This window comes from Equus asinus, chromosome 16 (genome assembly GCF_041296235.1).
Source record: "Equus asinus isolate D_3611 breed Donkey chromosome 16, EquAss-T2T_v2, whole genome shotgun sequence".
NCBI lineage: Eukaryota > Metazoa > Chordata > Mammalia > Perissodactyla > Equidae > Equus > Equus asinus.
The window spans coordinates 14516275-14535988 of NC_091805.1; the positions used below are offsets into that span (position 1 = coordinate 14516275).

The following is a 19714-nucleotide window of genomic DNA, read 5'->3' on the forward strand; positions in this document are numbered from 1 at the left end:
GCTCCTGCAGTGGTGTTTATAGGCCGGGCTCATCGCCCCACCACATGGCTGTGATGCTGGCCTCACCTGTCCTCCTCCCATTAGACTGTGAGCTCTCTGATGGAAGACAGGGCCTCTGAGTCTGTTTATTCCCAGTGCTTAGCACAGCATCTGACCTATAGCAGCTGCCCAACGTACGTTTGTCAAATGAAGAGCTGATTAATAGCCTCATGCTTAATTCCAGGTTGCAGTCTACGTAGTTAACAAGATACAATAAAATGTCAACAAAGGACATAATGACCTACTCTGTGCCAGTACTATTGAAAATATTTACAAATAAGAGTGTATTAGAAACTTAGATGCATGCATTGGTTTGTATTTGGGATTCTGCTAATTCTCTACCCGACATCTGTATTTGTTTAGGCTTTCTTCCCGAGCCCAGAATGTGCTGTAACACGCCAGCTTTGCCATTTCATTCTTTTTTCCCCCAAGCCCAAGCCCCCTGCAATGGCTCCTGAGAAGGCAGGTCTTCTGCAGAGCCCAGCTCGTGAATCCAGGAGCTGTCCCCTAAGAGAGGACCGCTCCAGTAAATAAGGAGCACCCTGGAAAAACATGGCCGAGGTGGGCCTGCCGAGGGGACGCAGCTTGTCAATTCCACCTCAAAGAACACCAGGGACCAAAGAGAATGCTCGAATGGAGATATAGACATGGGTCCCCTGGGCTCGAGGTTCTCCTGCAGGCTCCTTTCCCTTCTTCGGTGCTCTGGGAGCCTCAGGGGGAGTGACACCCTGAGCTGTGAAGTGGGAGCTCACAGTATTTCCACTCTTCACAAGATAAGCACCCGTGGCCTCAAAGAAAAAATTTTAAATTACATTGGAGGGTGAGAATAAAGAGTTTTCACCTTTTTTTTTTTTTTTTGAAGTGTTGACAGACCCTTTCAGAATGGAACCTCAGATTCTAGACTCTTTTTATGAATCACACCACGCAGTCTTGTGTATAGGTTTGCTCAGGGGGTTAAGCTAAAAATCAATGCGATGACAGTAAATGTGACGGCTCCTCATCTGCTGTCAGTCATCTCGTCACCAGAGAACACTGCCCGCTCATTCTGATATGTGGCACCCCAAAAGATTTTTTTCCACGTAACAAATTATCCTAGAAGGATAACAAGGCCCAAATGTTTTTTATTTAAGAGTCATAAGTTAAGACCTCCAAGACGTGTAAGTGATGGTATATGAAAATTCCTATGTTCCTAGTGGTTTTGGTGCCTTCACGTGGTGATAAAAATCACTTTGTTCTCCAGTTTGGAGCCCTGGGAAGAATCAAGCCATTGTGCAGATTACTTAAAATTCCAGGGTGCCTGCACCATTTGGCTAAAGAATGCTAAGAATTTGCAGGGGTTGCTCCCACGAAAGGTTTCTAACTGGGGCCGCCGCGGCTGCTGTTTAACACACAGCTGTTGTTAATTTGAGCTGAAGATTTTTAATCACCTTTGTGTCGAGATTTATTAAATAACATTTTAGAGGAACAAAAACTATAATAGTCACATTAGTAGGATGCTGAAGGAAGAAAATAATTGGAACACAGCATTTTTGCCTCATGAGCCAAGTCTGAAAATATCCTTTCCACATGACTGGCTGCCAGCCATCCCGGGAAAAGAGTTTCTAGGTAAAGCCGGCAACAGAAGCCCTCCTGGCCTCTGCAGGAGCTCAGCCCTTTGTTCCCCTTACTCATCTTCCGGAAGCACTTCTTCCCTGAGTGGCCTTCTTTTGCTCCCACACTCTCCAGCTCTAGTGTCCCAGGAGACGAGAGTCACAGTGCTGGGAGCTGACGTAGGCAGTTGGCTTCTCCTTCTAAGTGGTCTCCTTGATTTTTGCGAGCCTCCGTAATTGCTGTTTTCCTGTTACATCTAGTCCCCCTGTGACAATACTGTGAGGGTCTGAACCTTCCCGTTTGGCTTAGGGCAGCTGATGGATGAGCGGAAGACAGAAAACCTTTCCTGGATTTTCTGCCAAGGTGAAGGAAAGGGAGTGAAAGGCTCTTCTCCTAATGAGGGACAACAGCTAACGTTGTCCCTCAAGAGGGGAGTCGCCAACTCTTCTGAGAAAGTTTGAAAATGAAGACAGGCAAACCAGAAAATTGCAGAATAAGTCGTGAATCCCCACTCCCGTGCTCAACTCTCAATCATGTTTTGCGTTGTAGTGTTAAATATTCCCTTTTAAGAAGAAAACCTCGATTCATGAGGCATTTATGGAGCACCTACTGTGTGCAAGGTGCTGCGCTAGTGAGAGACCTGGAGACCAAGCATAGGACAGCGGGGGCAGCTAGACGCCGTTTGAAGCCCTGGCTCCAGCAGAGATGAGGGCGGAGGCCTGGTTCCCGTCAGAAGGCGTGAGCATTTGATCCAGGCCTGAGGGGCAAAGAGGGTCTTGAGAGGCGGAGAAAGCAGGGCCTTCCAGGCTGAGGACCTGAAAGAGCAAAACCACACTGGAAAAGCATGTCTTATTGAAGGGACAATATGTGTGTTACCGAACCAGGTTCATTTTTGCCCACCGCCCAGAAAGCCAAACGCCGGGACAAGATTGCAGCAGAGAGAGGGTTTACTCACAAGGCAGCCACGTGAGGAAGCGAGAGCACGAGCCTCAAATTCACCTCCCTGAAAATAGGGACTCAGGGGTGTTTATGGGATGGGGGCAAGGTGGTCTGAAATGTGGAGACGGGTGATTGGAGGTGAGGAGAGGTGAGGTAATTGATGATCTGCGCAAGCGTAATCAGATTTCATGCCTCTTCATAGGACCCATGTTCACAAAATGGCGGAGTTAGCGTGATCTGAGGGTGGAGTTTTTAGCCTTTTGATGTCAAAAGGTCGCCTATCGGACATCTGCACGGGCCCAGTTGATGAGTTGGTGGTCTCAAGTGGCCTGAAGTGGACAAGGAGTTCTAATTCCTGAAAAACAGCTCACACACCCATTACCATGGTGACCCAGGCTCCAGCGAGATTTATCTATAGGAGCCTAGTGGGAGTCAGACAACATATTGCCTCAACAGCACAGTTAACAATGGGTGGGTTAAATAGCTAAAAGCTATCATCAATAATTGCAAAAAGGAAAAAACTTTAGTAGATACTTAATCATCAATGGCTGTTTGCCGGTTTCATGTGGATGGACATGACAGTGTTGGGTGAGGACTTGGAGAGGTTGACGGGAACTAGCTTCTAGAAGGCTGAAATGCCACTCTAAGGAGCTTGGATTTTATTCTGTGGGGAATGGGAAGCCATTGAGTGCTATGGAGCTGGGAAGTGACGTGCTTTTCAGGCAAAGCATCCCGCTAGCCGGTGTGCCGGACTCCAAAGCTCCCCGCCCACCCCATGTGGAGGTGGAATGACTGCCATGGGCCAAGAGTGTGAGGACCTGAACTGAGGCCCAGTAAACCGGCTACAGCAGGAGGAGAGGAGGGAGGGCAGCTGAGAGCCAGAGTCCAGGCTTCAAATCTCAGACTGGCCACTTACTAGCTATGCAGCCTGAGGCAGTGGGGTTAACTTCTCTGTGCCTCTGCTTCCCCATCTGTAAAATGGAGAAAACAGTGCCACCTCTTAAGATTATTTTAAATGAATACACATCAGTGCTTAGAACAGTGACTGGTACAGTGAGCTCTTGGCAAAGGTTAGCTATTATTATTTTCAGATGTAAAATCCTACAATTTCACAACTATTTATACTTGGGGAGACAAGAGCGAGTCAAAGAGATAATGGTCATCTAAGGAATATGGCGGATACTCAGAATTAGTTATAATAACCAGAAAACAATAGAAAAAATCATATTGAGGGACATTCTACAAAATAACTATTTGTAATCCTTGAAAGTGTCAAGGAAACATGGAGGCGCTGTTCCCTAGGGAAGGGGACCAGAGGACATGACGACTAAAGGAAGCAGGTGATTCTGAACTGGATCCATTGGCTTCAGAGGACATTACTGGGACAATCGCAATGAAATGTGCATGGAGTCTGAAGATGTAGCTATGCAGGAGGATGTGCTTGGTTCCTTGTTTGAAGGAAATGATACTAACATGTTCCATAGTGATGAGGCATCAGGCTGGCAACTTATTCTTGAATGTTTCAGAAAGTTCTTTGTACTCTACTTATAACTCTTCTGTAAGTTTGGGATTGTTTGAAAATGAAAACTTTCTTTTTTAATTAACAGCTAGCATTTATTGAGTGCTCACTATGTGTCAGGCACTGTGGTCAGTGCTGGACTCAGTTCATGAGCAGACTCAGTTCCCCAGGGAACTTCTCGGACTTGCATCTCTACCACAACGGAGTCGTGCACCCCTCTCTGCACCCCTGTAGCAGCTTGAACTCCTCCCCACCAGACCACCACGTAGTAACTGCCAGTCGTTTTTCTGTAACCCCTCCCCTCCATGGACAGTAAGCTCTTGGAGAGCAAGGACTGTATGCCGTTCTCCCTTGTATCCACAGGTACCCACACAGCTTAAGTACTCAATACGTGCTTGGCGAGGGAAGCACTGAGGCTTGCTCACCGTGGTGACTTTGGTCAAAAATGAGGCCCAGAGTTGGGATGGATGTCTGATACATGACTTCTTTTCTAGGTGGCCCAGGCTCTGGCAAAGGCACACAGTGTGAAAAGCTGGTGGAAAAATATGGATTTACGCATCTCTCAACTGGCGAGCTCCTGCGTAATGAGCTGTCATCAGAATCTGAAAGAAGCAAATTGATCAGAGACATCATGGAACGTGGAGACCTGGTGCCCTCAGTAAGCAACAGCTGCCTTCCCTGCCTGGGGAGATCTTCTGGGGTGTTGCAATTAGTCTAAGCTGCTAGAACAAAGAGACCCGAAAGGACAATAGCTGTGTTTTATCTCTCTCTTATACAACAGTCCAGAGGCAGGTGGGAGGTCCACTGCCCATCTGTTGGACCAATATGTCCAGACCCAGGTTCCTTCTGTCTTGTTGCTCTGCCAGCCCCTTGAATGTTACCCTGTTTTTTGTTTTCCCTCAAAACTGGTACCTACATTAGAGTTAAAATCTTCAAAGCAGAGGTGAGCATGGTGCAGCAGAACCTAGGATTAGAAACGTTTGGAAAATAGAAAATGATGATTTGGTCTAGTTCTGGGCATTATGATAGCATTATCTTTAAATTTGATATCTCCCCTATGTAGTTTAAATAATGAATATCCCTGTTATGTATCTTTTTTCTTTTCAAGTCACCATCCATCTCTGAGAAGCTGGATGCCATGGGTATCAAAAAATATTCACCCTTGCCATCCCAGGTTCCATGCTGGGCTCTGTCATTACGCCTTGTACAATACAGTCCCTATGCACTAACAGAGCTTTCTGCTTCCTCTTCAACAAGCTGCAATCTATTTCCCACCTGGAAGCCAGAATGGTCCTCATGAAAGCAAACAGACCATTGCAACAGCCTCTTAGCTTGCCTCCTGTGCCTGCTCTTTCCCCTCTATGGTTTACTCTTTTCCAGCAGCCACAGTGATTTCTTGAAAACATTTTCAAACTGAGTTATTCCCTTCCCCAGAACCTTCCAGTGGCTCCCTCAACACTTAGAATGAAATCCAGAGTCCTTCCTGTGGCTCTAGACTCCAGCTAGCTCTCTAACATATTTCCCACCACTCTCACCTTGCTCACTTGTTGGATAGCCACTGGCCTTCTCACTGTTCTCCCACAGGCCATGCTGTTCCTGCCTCAGGGCCTTTGCACTTGCTCTTTCCGCAGCCTAAGGGCTCTTCATATATTCATGTAGTTTGTTCCTTTGCTTCATCTAGATCTCTGCTTACATGTCACAACTTATCAAAGAGGCCCTCCCTGACCACTCTATCTAAAATAGCACCTCCAGCACTCTGTGTCTCTTTGTCCTGCTTTAATTTTGTTCCTAGCAGTTCTCTCTAGCTGCCTCTTTATTATATATTTATTTGCTCATCATCTGTCTTCCTCATGAGAATATAAACTTCATGAGGAGTTGATTCACAATCACCTAGGGATCAATTCTGACCACGTTGTGAGGGCTGCATTGCCCGAGCCCCTGCCAACAGTCAGTGGATGCCAGGGGATGTCCGTGGATGCCAGGGAGCAGGAGGTCCTCCCCATTTGAGCACTGGTTGCATTTTTCCTACATCCATTCCCAAGCTTCATGTATCTCTCCTCCCTTTTTTTCCATAAGCACAGATTAAATCAAAATTTTTAAGAGAGAAAGCAATATTGCTAGAAAATGCTACTTCGTATCTACTGAAAGTCTCTTCAAGTCAGTGGATGTCAAATTTTCTAACATAGTTCCTGGAAAGAAGCCAACAGTGCTATACATTTTATACCCTGTTTGGTCTAGTTGTAAACTGCCATAATGCCTGATTCATGAGGGCCACTCTATGAAATAATGAGTATTTCATCTAATCTAAATGCCATTATTTTAAGATACCCCAATAAAATTTAGTTAATAAAATATGCCAGTATGTGGGGGCCGGCCCGGTGGCGCAGCCGTGAAGTTCGCACATTCACTTCAGTGGCCCAGGGTTCACTGGTTAAGATCCTGGGTGCCAACCTACCCACTGCTCATCAAGCCAGCTGTGGCAGGCATATAAAATAGAGGAAGATGGGCACGGATGTTAGCTCAGGGCCAGTCTTCCTCAGCAAAAAGAGGAGGATTGGTGGCAGTTGTTAGCTCAGGGCTAATCTTCCTCAAAAACAAAAAGATGCTAGTAAGAAAAACACTAATAATTAAACTATCACTCAGCACTAATCGTAAGATACCTACCAATTTTATAGACATTAAAATGTAGAGGGGTGAAGTGAGATTTACAATTGATGAAATACGGTGTCTTGCTGTCTGCATTTCATCTCACCTGAACCTTTCTCCCTCCCACAATGGGATAACTGAGGAGACCTGTGGTCGTTCTGTGTTGTTCTGTGGAAGAGCTCAGGCCCTGACCTCTCTGTCTCCGCTCCAGGGCATCATTCTGGAGCTCCTGAAGGAGGCCATGGTGGCCAGCCTCAGTGGCAGCAAGGGCTTCCTGATTGACGGCTATCCTCGGGAAGTGAAGCAAGGGGAAGAGTTCGGACGTAGGGTGAGTGTTGTTATGGGGAACATCCCAGAAGAAAAATAGGGGATATCATTGAGGTTGGGGGATAAATTCAAAGTGTATCCCTTTCCCAATTACATTAATCAAAACTTTCCATTACAAATGGCAGAAACTCTAACACACTGGCAAAAAAAGGGGGTGGGGGTGGGGTGAGAGATGATGGTGGTGGATTTAGTGGCTCAACTAACTGAAACCTCCAGGAGTGGTTCACACTTGGTTGGATCCATGTATTCAAATTTGTTCATCAATCATCTGACTTTCTCCATCTCTTGGATTTTCCTTCCTTTGTGTTGACTCATTTTCTTGCTGTTTCAGGCCTCTATTCCATCATCTAAGTGACCTCACAGAAAAGTGTTTCTATTCTCCTGGGCTGTGTTTCATTATCCTGGATATTGGGTCATGGGCCCATCTCTGAGCCAATCACTGTGGCCAAGGGGAGGATGGAAGGCATGTGATGGAATCTTCAGGATTAGGCTGATCCAGCCTGGAGGACCAGAACAGGGATGGGAAGGGAGGAGAGAGAACAGGCGCCACACCTGAATCACACAGACTCAGAAGGGAAAGGGAAATTACCCAAAGAGAAGAGGGATGCCCGTAGAAGAAGGCAGAGAAATGGGTGCCAGACAGGCCGAATCAAATATACCCACCACTCCAGCCTCCCACCATCCCCACCTTCCCAAGTCCCCCCCGCTCCTAGTGAAGAGGATGGGTCAGGACCACTCACAGGGGAACAGCAGGAAGTAAAAACCATTATAGCTACCATTTATTGAACCTACTCTGGGCTGGGTCCTGTACTACGCACTTTACACATGTAGCAAAGAACAGGCAAGAGGGAGGCAATTATCCCCATTGATTAAACAAAGACTCCAGAGCCTACAAGATTTACTACTTATATAGATATCTCTTTAGACTAGTTTTGAAAGATTGTCATATATATTATTTCATTTGATATGTGTGTGTGTTTGTGTGAGGAATATTGTCCCTGAGCTAACATCTGTGCCAATCTTCCTCTATTTTGTATGTGGGATGCCACCACAGTGTGGCTTGACGAGTGATGTGTAGGTCCACGCCCAGGATCCGAACCCATGATCTCTGGGCCACCAGGGTGGAGCACGTGAACTTAACCACTACACCAGCAGGCAAGCACCCTCGTTTGATATATTTTTAATAATCTGTTAAAATAGAGGAAGTATTCAAAATTTACCATCTTAACCAATTTAAAGTGTACGGTTCACTAGTGTTACCTATTTTGCGTTGTTGTGGAACCAATCTCCAGAGCTCTTTTCATCTTGCAAAACTGAAAGTCTGCACCCATTAAACAACGGCTCCCTGTTTCCCCTCCCTCTGCCCTGGCAGCCCCCATTCTACTTTCTGTCTCTATGAATTTGAGTACTGAAGGCCCTCATGTAAGTAGAATCAGACAGATTTGTCCTTTTGTGACTGGCTTACTTCCCTTAGCATAATGTCCTCAAGGTTCACTCATGTTATAGCACGTGTTACAATTTCCTTGCTTTTTAAGGCTGAATAATATTTTGTTTGTCCATTTATCTATTGATAGTTACTTGAGTGGCTTCCACTTTTCAGCTATTGTAAATAATGCTACTATGAACACCGATATACAAATGTCTCTTCAAGACCCTGCTTTCAGCTCTTTATATACACATTACTGTGTGTGTATGAATATGTACACAGTAATTTCGTGTGAAATTACTTGATCATGTAATTCTATTTTTAATTTTTTGAGGAATTGGCATACTATACATATACATATGCACCACCAGCCATAGCCACCTCACCATTTTACATTCCCACCAACAGTGCACAAGGGTTCCAGTTTCTCCACATCCTCACCAACACTTGTCATTTTCTGTTGTTTTTTTTTTTAATATAGTAGCCATCCTAATGGGTGTAAGGTGGTATCTCATTGTGGTTTTGGTTTGCATTTCCTTAATGATAAATGTTGAGCATCTTTTTCATGTGATTGTTGGCCATTTGTATATCTTCTTTGGAGAAATGTCTATTCAAGTCCTTTACCCAGTGTTTAATTGGGTTGTTTGGTTTTTTGTTGTTATTGAGTTGTAGGAGTTCTTTGTATATTCTGGATATTAACCCTTTATAAGATATATGATTTACTAATATTTTCTCCCATTTTGTAGGTTGCCTTTTCATCATTCTGTTGATTGCGTCCTTTGATGCACAGAAGTTTTTTATTTTGGTATGGTTCAACTTGTCTATTTTTGCTTTTGTTTCCTGTGCTTTTGGTGTCATATCCAAGAAATCATTGCCAAATCCAATGTTATAAAAATCTTCCCCTATGTTTTCTTCTGAGTTTTGTCGTTTTAGCTCTTACATTTAGTTCTTTAATCCATTTTGAACTAATTTTTGTATATGTATAAAGTAAGGGCCCAACCTCATTCTTTTGCTTGTGGATGTTTAGTTTTCCCAACACCATTTGTTAAAAAGACTGTTTTTTCCCAATCACATGGTCTTTGCACCCTTGTCAAAAATCAGTTGACCACATACGTGAGAGTTTATTTCTGGGCTCTCTATTCTATTCCACTGGTCTACATGTCTGTCTTTATGCCAGTACCACACTGTTTGATTACTGTGGCTTGATAAGTTTTTAAATCAGGAAATGCAAGGCTGTCAACTTTTCAAGGTTGTTTTGGCTATTCAGGGTCCCTTAAGATTCCATATGAATTTTAGGATGGATATTTCTATTTCTGGAAAAAAAAAAAAAACACCATTGGGGGGCCTGCCCCATGGCCGAGTGGTTAAGGTTCTGCACACTCCACTTCAGCAGCCCAAGTTCATGGGTTCAGATCCTGGGCGTGGACCTACTCCACTCATCAGCCACGCTGTGGAGGCACTCCACATTACAAAGTAGGAGAAGATTGGTACAGATGTTAGCTCAGGGCTAATCTTCCTCAAGCAAAAAAAAAAATTTGCCATTGGGACTCGATAGGGATGCACTAAATCTGTAGATCACTTTGGGTAGTATTGACATCTTAATGATGCTGAATCTTCCATGGATTGTTTACATTTTTGTTTATTCTAATCTTCTAGCCATTGTCCAGGCTGGGGATACGGCATGTAGGGATACACGCTGAGTAATTGAGGAACAGGGGCATTTTTCCTTCACCACCTAGAATCAGGGCCTGTGCAAGGCTAGAGGTTGAGGGGAGATGCAGAGAAGAGGATGCAGAACAGTGTGGTTGGCCCTGGAGGAGCTCCCTACCTGGTGGAGACTGGCTGTCGCGTAAACACATCATTGAAATACAGTGGGAATGTGCTCGAACGCTGCAGGGTCAACAATGTTTATTGAGGTTCGGGCTTCAAGGTGGCAGCAGCCCCCAGCTGATTTCACACTGACCTTTCCTGTGAACTTAAGGTCCCAAGAGCCCTGGGTGGGCCTCTGGCAGGGTCAGGACAGGTCATGCACTTGCTTGGAAGTGCTGGGGAAAACATGTTTTCCAAATTCTTTTTTTTAAATTGCTGTCAGAGGTAATAGAATGTTCTCTTGAGACCCCCAAGCGGCCAGGTGTGATAAATGAGATGAGTATCTCTTTTTTTGGTCAACTACTGTGTACAAACAGCAACAATATTATAATCCTTATTCTCCTTTTGGAACTTTTAAAACTGCGTCTGAAGGCAAATCCCTAAACTTAGGCCTGTGGGATTCCGAACAGTTCGGAGCAGTGACAGCACTATTGTCACTCATGTTGCGCTTCATGGCACCTTTAAAGCATGTCACTCGTGGTCTAGAATCAGAAAATCTGGATTTTCCCGTCTGCCATATATTAGTGTGACCCTCATCCAGTCACACACCTACAGATTCTTCCTCTGTAAAATGGAGATAACAGTATGCCTGCCACACCCCATTTAGAGGGTTTTGTGAGCATCAGATGAGGGAACATACATAAATGTATTTTTAAGCTATAAAAGGCTATAAATGTTATCTCGTTTAGCTCACTCATTTTTAGTCACACCTCACCCAAATGTGTAAATCCCAGCTCCGTCACACCTTTGTCCTTTGCTTATGACCCAGTTAGGGTAAGTTGAGGGCTTTAGACGGACAGTTGGTCTGTCCCTGGCCTGTGGGTATGTATGAATTCAAATCACCCATATGATCTTCTCCATAGTAAGGCAAAACTTCCTCTCCCACTGTGGGCCCCATTCAGACAGGTGTTAGAATGTGGCAGAAAAGAAACCTACCTAGGACTGTAGCAGTCAGAAAGAGTCCTCAATATGGTGCCTGGGCAGCTTCACCCAAAGCTAAAATTCAGGATTCCATTTCGAAAAATATACAGGTGCCCCACTTCATTACTGAAGCACTGACCTTCAAGCCAGGAGTCTTTAAAAACAGTCTTTTGCATACTGCGGGGGGCAGTTTGCAAAGCCCAAGCATGATGTTGATTTGTCCCTACACACAGTAACTTTAGAAGATTCTAATATCAGTTAGGCTTGTGTGCGAGAGAACTCATCCACCCCTCCAAAACCAGCACCTGCTTGAAAGCTGACCAGAGGAACAGAGATGCTACAAACACAGAATGAGCCACTGCTATTGATTCATTTATGCCCTGCAGGGACCCAATCGTTTGTACAGCCCCCTCCAAATTACAGGCAAGTAATTAATTTGAAATTTGGCAGAGACAAATACAGACATCTGATTTTCTGCAGAGATTCAGAGCAGTCAGCCTGGTTGAGAGCATAGTGAGTGTCTCTTATATGCTCATCAGGCCTGCGAATGGTTTGAACCAGCCTGCGGACATCTCACCAGTCACAGAGCCTCATGTGCCTGACGCACAGGACCATCTGTTGCCAAAAAAAATCCAGTTCAGTTAGCTAGGCTGATGCTTTTGCAAACTATAGCCGAGTTCTCTGAGATGCAAAGTCCTTTAGGATTTGCTCCGCTAGTGTACATAACATCTGTAAAAACCAAGTGCAAACTAATGTCCACAGCTTAGTGGGAAGCCTGTATGTGATTTCTCTATTACCTTCCTATTTTCTATTCCCAAGGCTTGTTTTTCCCCCATTGAATTAATCCTCTGTGCCTTCAGAATCCAATATGGTGTATTGAGGAAGGGAAAGATGTCAGCGAGTGTGCCTGTGTGTAGATGTGTGTGACAGCGGCAGAAGGAATCTGAAGGAGGAGGTGGGGTTGCTGATCACCGTCCCCGTCTCCCCCCCAGCTGAGAACCCCTGGTTATAGCGACTTTGGTGTTAAGAAGCCTGTACTCAGAGCCCGGCTTGATAACTCATTGGCAAGTCATTTAACTTTACCTATCTCAGTTTCCTCTTCTAGGCAATGTAGTTTGAAAATAGCTACCCCAGTGCTTGTTGGGAAGACTGGACGGGATCCTGAAGAGTGCCTTACACGTGTCTAAGGCTGCATAGGGTGTTCAATGAACTGTTACTGTTTTTTTCAAAAATTATGTGTATTTTTCTGGTTATAGAAATAAAAATTATATAAATATGAGACAATACAGAAAAATATAAAACAAAGAATAACTAACCACCCAGAGATAACCCCCATTGACATTTTGAGGTATGTTCTTCCAGTTTTTATTCTGCTCATCTTTATACAGTTAAAATCAGATAGAACATATAACTAACAGAATAATAGCTGTTATTTTTCGTGCCAGAACTGAGCTGGATGCTTTACTGATGTCATTTTATTAATCTTTACAATGCTATTCAGTAGGCATTATTATCCCCACTTTATAGATTATTATCATCTCGAGGAGGGGTGTGTACTTAGCCTGACTCCCTAGTGTGAAATGGAAACGCTTTCCTGAATTAACTCAGCCTTTTACTCAACAGCAACCCAACTAAACACATGTCAATAGGAGTAAATGCACGGGCTTGCTCTTGGCTTTTCCCTCCCAGGAGCCTCTTAGCTGAAATTCTGCCCTTCGCCCAAATATGCAGACAATTTTCCTGGATGTATGAATGATGGCATTATATCCCTCTGCCTGACTACTCTTAACTATCTCTTAACACTTTCCATCCACAGAATCAGTGATTCTGTTTATATGTATTTATCAACGTATTCTAATCTTCAGAATGGGCTCTTAACTAAAACAGGTTAGGAGTCTGGCCAAGGGACTTTCTAGATGATGTGTTCTAGTTGTTTGGAGGTATGGGGAGCCAGGGGGACCACCTTGGGATTTTCCACTTGGGATTTTCTGTTCTCTTCCTCTGACTTCTGGTTCACTGTAGAACTTTAAGCCATCTTATGGCAGTATGGGGGCTGGAGTTATGGTGGCAATGGGGTGGTATTACTATTATTAAGGTTGTGTGTTTAGGAATGCTAGAATGACTCGGATACCCTTCCTCTATGGAGTTCCCCAAGGGATATACCCCAGGGGTGAGAGCAAATTTGAATAACCATGCCGCCTCATTGTTAGCCAGGGCCGGGAGACTGGTAAATATGCCAGAGCGTGTGACTTTAGCTAAAAGTGTTGGTGGGACCTCTGACTCTTTCTAAGCCCAAATCTGACCAACAGGGGCTTTTACAGTTCAAAGGGATGAATGCATAAATAACATGGGCTCACGTTTCTGTAGTGCTTGAAATGGGCCAGGTGCTTGACACGCATTAACCCGTTTAATCCTCACAATCATCCTATTGAGATAGAAACTATTATTATGCTTGCTTTAAAATGAGGAAACTGAGGCACCCAGAGAGAACAAGATAGCTGTTATTCTCAACACCAGAGAGTTCCTGGCCGGCATGACCATGCTCACTGGTAAATATGGCCTAACCACTGTCCTGACTTAATCAGAAGAAAATGGAAGTTGGGGTCAGAGGAGAGCAGGGTAAACTCCTCCTCCCGCTGGAGTTACCAAGGCAGAGCCACGATCACAAGCCCACTGAGGCCCACATCCTGCTGGCCTCTTTCAGCCAGGGGTGGGGGGGGGTGCGGACCCCAACTCCACCCCAAGAGCCAGCTCTGTGAAATACAATGAAATGGCCTCTGACCCTGCCCACTTCCTGTCCCACTACCCCGCCCTCCTGGCCTGGCTCCAGTGGCCACCAGGAGTCTGGCCTGAGGCCCATTCTGAAGGCTCTGGCCCCCCAATTAGGGCAAAGTCGCCAGGCTTTGGAGTTACCCACAGCTGGCTGAGCACTGTCGCTGGCTAGTCCTCAGTGACCTCGGGCACGTCGGCCTCTGTGAGCCTCCATTTCCTCCTCCTTAAAGTAGAGAAAACCCGTCCCACAGCGGGGCTAATGGGGTTAAGGGATGGCCGGCCCATCCAGAAAGCCGTAGCACAGTGCGCTCAGTTGCTGGGATGTTGCTTCGGCATCTTGACCGCCCTTCAGGGGTCTTGTGCCCTAGTGGGGATCCCCTGAACACCCAAAGGCCAGGAGGCAACCAGTGCTGGCATTGCGGGGACAACACAGGGTGATGTGGAGGGCAGGGAGGTGTCCCTAAGTCTCTGTGAGTCATTCAGACAAGGACAGAGTTCTCCGCTCTCCAAAGTGTTTTGAAAAATAAAGAAATGGAATTTCATTCAGATATTTCAAATCTTTTTAGATATTGAAAACATCAATAGTACAGGCCACTTCCAAATGGAATGACTGCGTGATGCCTTTTTCTATAGGAAGGGAGTGCTGATTCAGGATGGATAGATGAGTCTTGGCACGAGGAAATGGTTTAGAAAAGCAACTTCTCAAACTATTTGTGAAGAATCACCTGGAGATCTTCTTAAAATGCAGACTCTGATTCAGCAGGTCAGGGACTGTGCATGAGACTGTATTTCTCACAAGCTTCCTAATGATGCCTAATGATTCCTAATGATCCCTAATGATGCCTGCACTGCTGGTCTGGGGACCATGCTGGGAGAATCAACGTGGAAGACAAAGCTACCTCTGGTCCTGTGCTTTTTTAGGTCCAGAGGGTCATTTACTGCCAGCCCCTGCTCAGATACACATTATCTCTGTACCTGAATGAGTCCCTGAATTATCTTTCCTGTCCCCAAGAGTGGCCTGAAAACCCCCCACAATTAGAAAAATCGCCTAGTCTTTTCAGGCAGCCCCAAACAGCAACTGATCCAGGGAGCCAAACTCTGCAACTGAACCCTAGGCTGCCTCCCAAGCTCGCCCTCTGCTGGTGGACAAGGGTCATTTTCTTCTAAACCTTCACCCAGCCTTTCTTGCTGCTCAAATGCTCATTTTTGTTTTCCAATTAATACAGGCAGTAAACTTGCATGACATATTCCAGAGGTTTATTTCACACTTTCAGATTTTGGAGAATTTTTCTATTCTGTTCATTAATGCACATCCCTCACAGAGGGTAGATAAATGTTTGATCAACACTCACAAGTTGGCAACTTATGATTCCACGTGTCGCCTACAAGTCCTCCCCAAGCCTGGCTTTGTTCCCACCCATCCCAGGCACTTTCCACAGTGGGGTGGCAAGCCTTCGTTTCCTTACAGCCTGACCACTGCAAGATCAGGAGGGAGCAAGTTTCTTTTGATCCAGAGTTGAGGTTGGTAGTGGAGGCAAGATTGGCATCTCCCAGGGACATCAGGAGCAAAAGAACACTTAAGAGAGAGATGGGAGATTCATGCTACCAAAAGCATGTCACCATCAATCATTCATTCAAACATTTCTTAATCACCTACTATATGCAAACTTGGGACTAGGAGCTAAGCACTGCCAACTCCTGCACTCGAGATCGTAGCCTAATATGGGAAACCAGCATGATAGCTAAGACTTGTTGTTTGCTATACGCCAAGCAACATGTTTGCATTACCTTATTTAATTTTTTTAACCTCTTGGCAATTCTATGACCATCCTCATTGTACAAATGAGAAAACATGGGTGCAGGGAAGTTGAGTGACACTTTTAGTTAATGATGAAGCCAGATTGCTTAAAATAACAATTCGATGTTTTCTCTAAAAGGTTCTGAGGGTCGATGGGCTTGGCTGGCTGGGTCTCACTTGGGGTCCTTTATACAGCTGCAGTCAGACAGCGGCTAAGGCTGAGTACATGTGCCTGGAGCTAGGGCTGGGATGTCTACGACAGCTGAGGGCTGGTCGGGCACCTCTGTCCATATGGCCTCTCCATCTGGCTAGCTTGGGCTTCCTCACAGCTTAGCAGTCAGAGTAGTTGGACATCTTGGATGGCAGTTGACCAGGAAGAAACTGCAGTATCTCTTATGATCTTCTAAAAGCATGTGGCATCATTTCCACTATATTCCGTTGGTCAAAACAGTTACAGGGTGGCCCAGATTCAAGGGGGTGGAGGAATGGACTCTATGTCTCAATGAGGGAAGAGCTTAAAGTGTACTGAGGCAAGGAATTGATGATGACCATCATGGAGACGAGCCACCACCCCAGGATTCCACCCTAAGCAGCCTGACTTCAACCTTCGTGTGCTCAACCATTATGCTCTGCTGACCCCCACATAGTGGGACACAGTCACATCATGCTACTGGTGGCTGATATAAGCTATAATGGTGGTACAAAGGAGGAAGTGGTTAGCTCTGCCTCAGTAGGTCAGGGAAGGCTTCCAGGAGGAAACACACACACACACACACACACACACACCTCCCCTCACTGTGGAGGACAGATTGTGACTGCATTGGATAGCTTACTATATAATTCCCATATTGTGTGAGGTGACAAAAGCTGAGAGCAAGAGACAGTTCTGAGGCAGCGTATGGAAAGCCACTGACCTGGAAATGAGGAGCATGAAGTCCAGACCCAGCTCTGCCACGATGTAGTTCTGGGACCTTGAGGGGAACCAGAAGGCCAGAAAAGGAAAGAACTAGGGGTCCCAGGCAGTTCCAGAACATCGCAGAGTGGAATTTCTGACCGTGTTGTTCTCCCCACCCCCAGATTGGAAACCCGCACTTGGTGATCTGTATGGACTGCTCGGCAGACACCATGACCAACCGCCTTCTCCAGAGGAGCCGGAGCAGCCCGTGCGCAGACGACAACACCGCCACCATCGCCAAACGCCTTGAAACCTACTACCGAGCATCCATTCCTGTGATCGCCTACTATGAGACGAAGACACAGCTACAGAAGGTGAATTATTTCACTTCCCCCCTCCAAAATGAGCCAGTTACCCTTTTTTTTTTTTCAAGAAAAGAGAAAAAAACTGGGGAAATTTTGGTTAATGATCTGGGAATTAGAGCTGCATACAGCTGCAAAATTTGGGCCAAAATATGGCTCCCTTACTCTCTTCACTTTTGTATCAATCAAAGTTAAATAACTGTCATCGTATGAACTATGAAAAGTTGGTCATACAGTTTTCACAGTTGCCAAGATAGTTTTTCCAAGAGAGAGAGAAAGGGAGGGAAGGAGGCATGGATGAGGCATGAGTTCTGCCTTCCGGACCTCAGCTGAACAGGATGATCTGAAAGATGTCATCTAGATCTAAAATTCAACAACTTGGAATTCCTGGATTTTTACATGGTTCATAGTTGCGCTTGGCCCTTTGCCTCAATTTCTTGCAGTAACTCACATTGGGAGCCGCAGTATATGGTACCGGGGGAGCAGGCAATTAGGTGAAGCACTGAAGAGACTGTGGGAAACAGGTAGCATCGACTTAATGATCATGAGTGACGATCCATACTGAGTCACCATTAATTTCGTGAATTTGGGAAAACTATCCAATCCCCATTCATCGACTTAATAAGTAGGTGTCAAGCACCTCCCATGGGCCATCCATTGCCCTGGTGGTTTGGAGCAGATAATAAAGTGTGGTTCTTGCCTGCTAGAGCCTAGGGTGTTAGTGGGGGAGATAGACAAACCTGTGAGCACAATATGCGACCAAAGCAGGCACAGAGTAAGTTCCGAGGGCCCTTGAATGCAGTCTGAGGGGAAAGGAAAGACATCAAGGAAGGTCACAGGAGGAGAACGAAACTAAGCCACAGGATGGGGTGCTGTGAGGGCAGCGGGGCACTCCACACAGAAGGAGCCCCAAGTGTAAAAGGTCAGAAGAGACAAGGAACTGGGCTCGGCTGTGACATAAAGTACCAAGGAAAGAGGGACAAGAGATGGGGATGGAGAGGCAAGCAGGGACCAGATCAAGATGAACCTATGTAGGAGCAGACAGTTGTCCTGAGATGATGGGAACTACTGAAGGGGACAGACATGATCAGAGTTTTTATTTAGAATGCTCCCTCTGCCAGCCTTGTGGAGAACAGATCCCAAGAAGGTAAGGCTAGGAGACCGCTGGGAGGCTGGGACAGTAATCTGGCAACAAAATCCTGGGTACTCAAAGCAGAATAGGAAGAGTGGACACCTACTTCTTGCTCCTCACAGAAAGTTAATAGGAGACATTGATCAAAAAGTAACAAACTTGCTCTGAGGCAGCTACATCATCAATTCCTTGGGGAAAACCATTGATAATGAATTTTTATCTTCTAAACCTGTTAGAAGATAGGAGGTCCATTTTGCAGAATCCTAATAACTTAGCCCTGGGTATAGACATCTGAGAGATGCTCCTTGATTTAACTCAGGGATGTCAGATATGTGGCATGAGAGCCATCGCCCCCAGCTTCCGTCTGCATAGCAGGCATTGCTGGTCCATCGTGGCACTCTTTCCTGCAGTATCCAGATGTGGCCTCAGAGTGTTTGTGAACCCAGCACTCCAGGCAGCTACTACCAACTGATGTGCAAGATGAAACCTATTTGTTGTGCTTCGTGTATGTAACCTCTGGTTACCACAGAAAACAAAGACTTAGGTCTTTAAAAACAACAAACAAAAAGTGCACTACATAAGAGCAGGGTCTTAAGAATTCCAGCTTTCAAAGGCCTTTCCAACATGAGTGATTTCCACCCTTTGTGCAGCCCAGGACACATATGGAAACTATCCAGAGAGAAGAGAATTTCTTCCACTTTCAAGATTGGTAGAAATGAGAGAATCTCTAAGTATTTCAGAGTTCAATCACTCTCAGAGTCAGAAAATCTCTTTTCTCTCTCTCTTGTATTATTCTAACCTAAATTCTACACACTCGCAAATGATTGACCCATCGATACAGGGCTAATGGAGTTCTCAGATAAATCTGATTTCGGGAATCCTCCTTAGAAATATCTAAGTTAGTGGGAAACGAAGCTTCCAGTCCCATTTGGCTCATCTCTTCAGCTTCCCCTGCACTTTGGAGATGCTGGCAGCTGGGTCCGTGGTGAGGTAACATTTGTGATCCACTTTGCAAATATTTATAATTGCTCCAGTCCTGACTCCAGAGCGGTGTGGCCTCCAGCTCTCAGGACTCCCAGAGGGCCTCTCGGGGAAGCTGCTTTGACCCGCTGCCTCGGCCCCGGCTGTCCTCTCCCCACGCAGCTGCAGAGATGAACCAGCCTCCGCCCCACCTAGTCTAAGGACAGCAGGGCCAGAGTGCTGGGCCCAGGGAGGTGAGAATTGTTGGCAGGTGTCCCGTGGGGTTTGCCAGCAGCTCGGACTACAGAATGGGGACTGGAGGAGAAGCAGGGGAGGGGGCCAGGCTTGTTTTCCATTGGAGAAGGGGAAAGCCTCGGTCCCTTCGTGTTCTCTGGCCTGTGGGCTCCTGCCTAATCTTCTTGCAACAGCTTCAGCTCCCCCTGGATTCTAAGTGACAGCTTGTCTTGTTCCTGTGATGTTCTTTGGATTGTTAGCACCTCCTCCCTGTCTCGCTGGTTT

General features: G+C 45.7%; 1 protein-coding gene across 2 annotated transcripts in view; it reads left to right on the forward strand.

Moving 5' to 3' along the window:
- AK5 (adenylate kinase 5) overlaps positions 1-19714 on the forward strand; it is a 224843-nt gene that overhangs the window by 188725 nt on the left and 16404 nt on the right. For both annotated transcript variants that reach the window (XM_014849624.3, XM_070486633.1), the window contains exons 11-13: positions 4582-4745; positions 6945-7061; positions 16924-17115. In XM_014849624.3, the coding sequence (XP_014705110.3) occupies positions 4582-4745; positions 6945-7061; positions 16924-17115 (473 nt within the window). The remainder of the gene's footprint in view (positions 1-4581; positions 4746-6944; positions 7062-16923; positions 17116-19714) is intronic.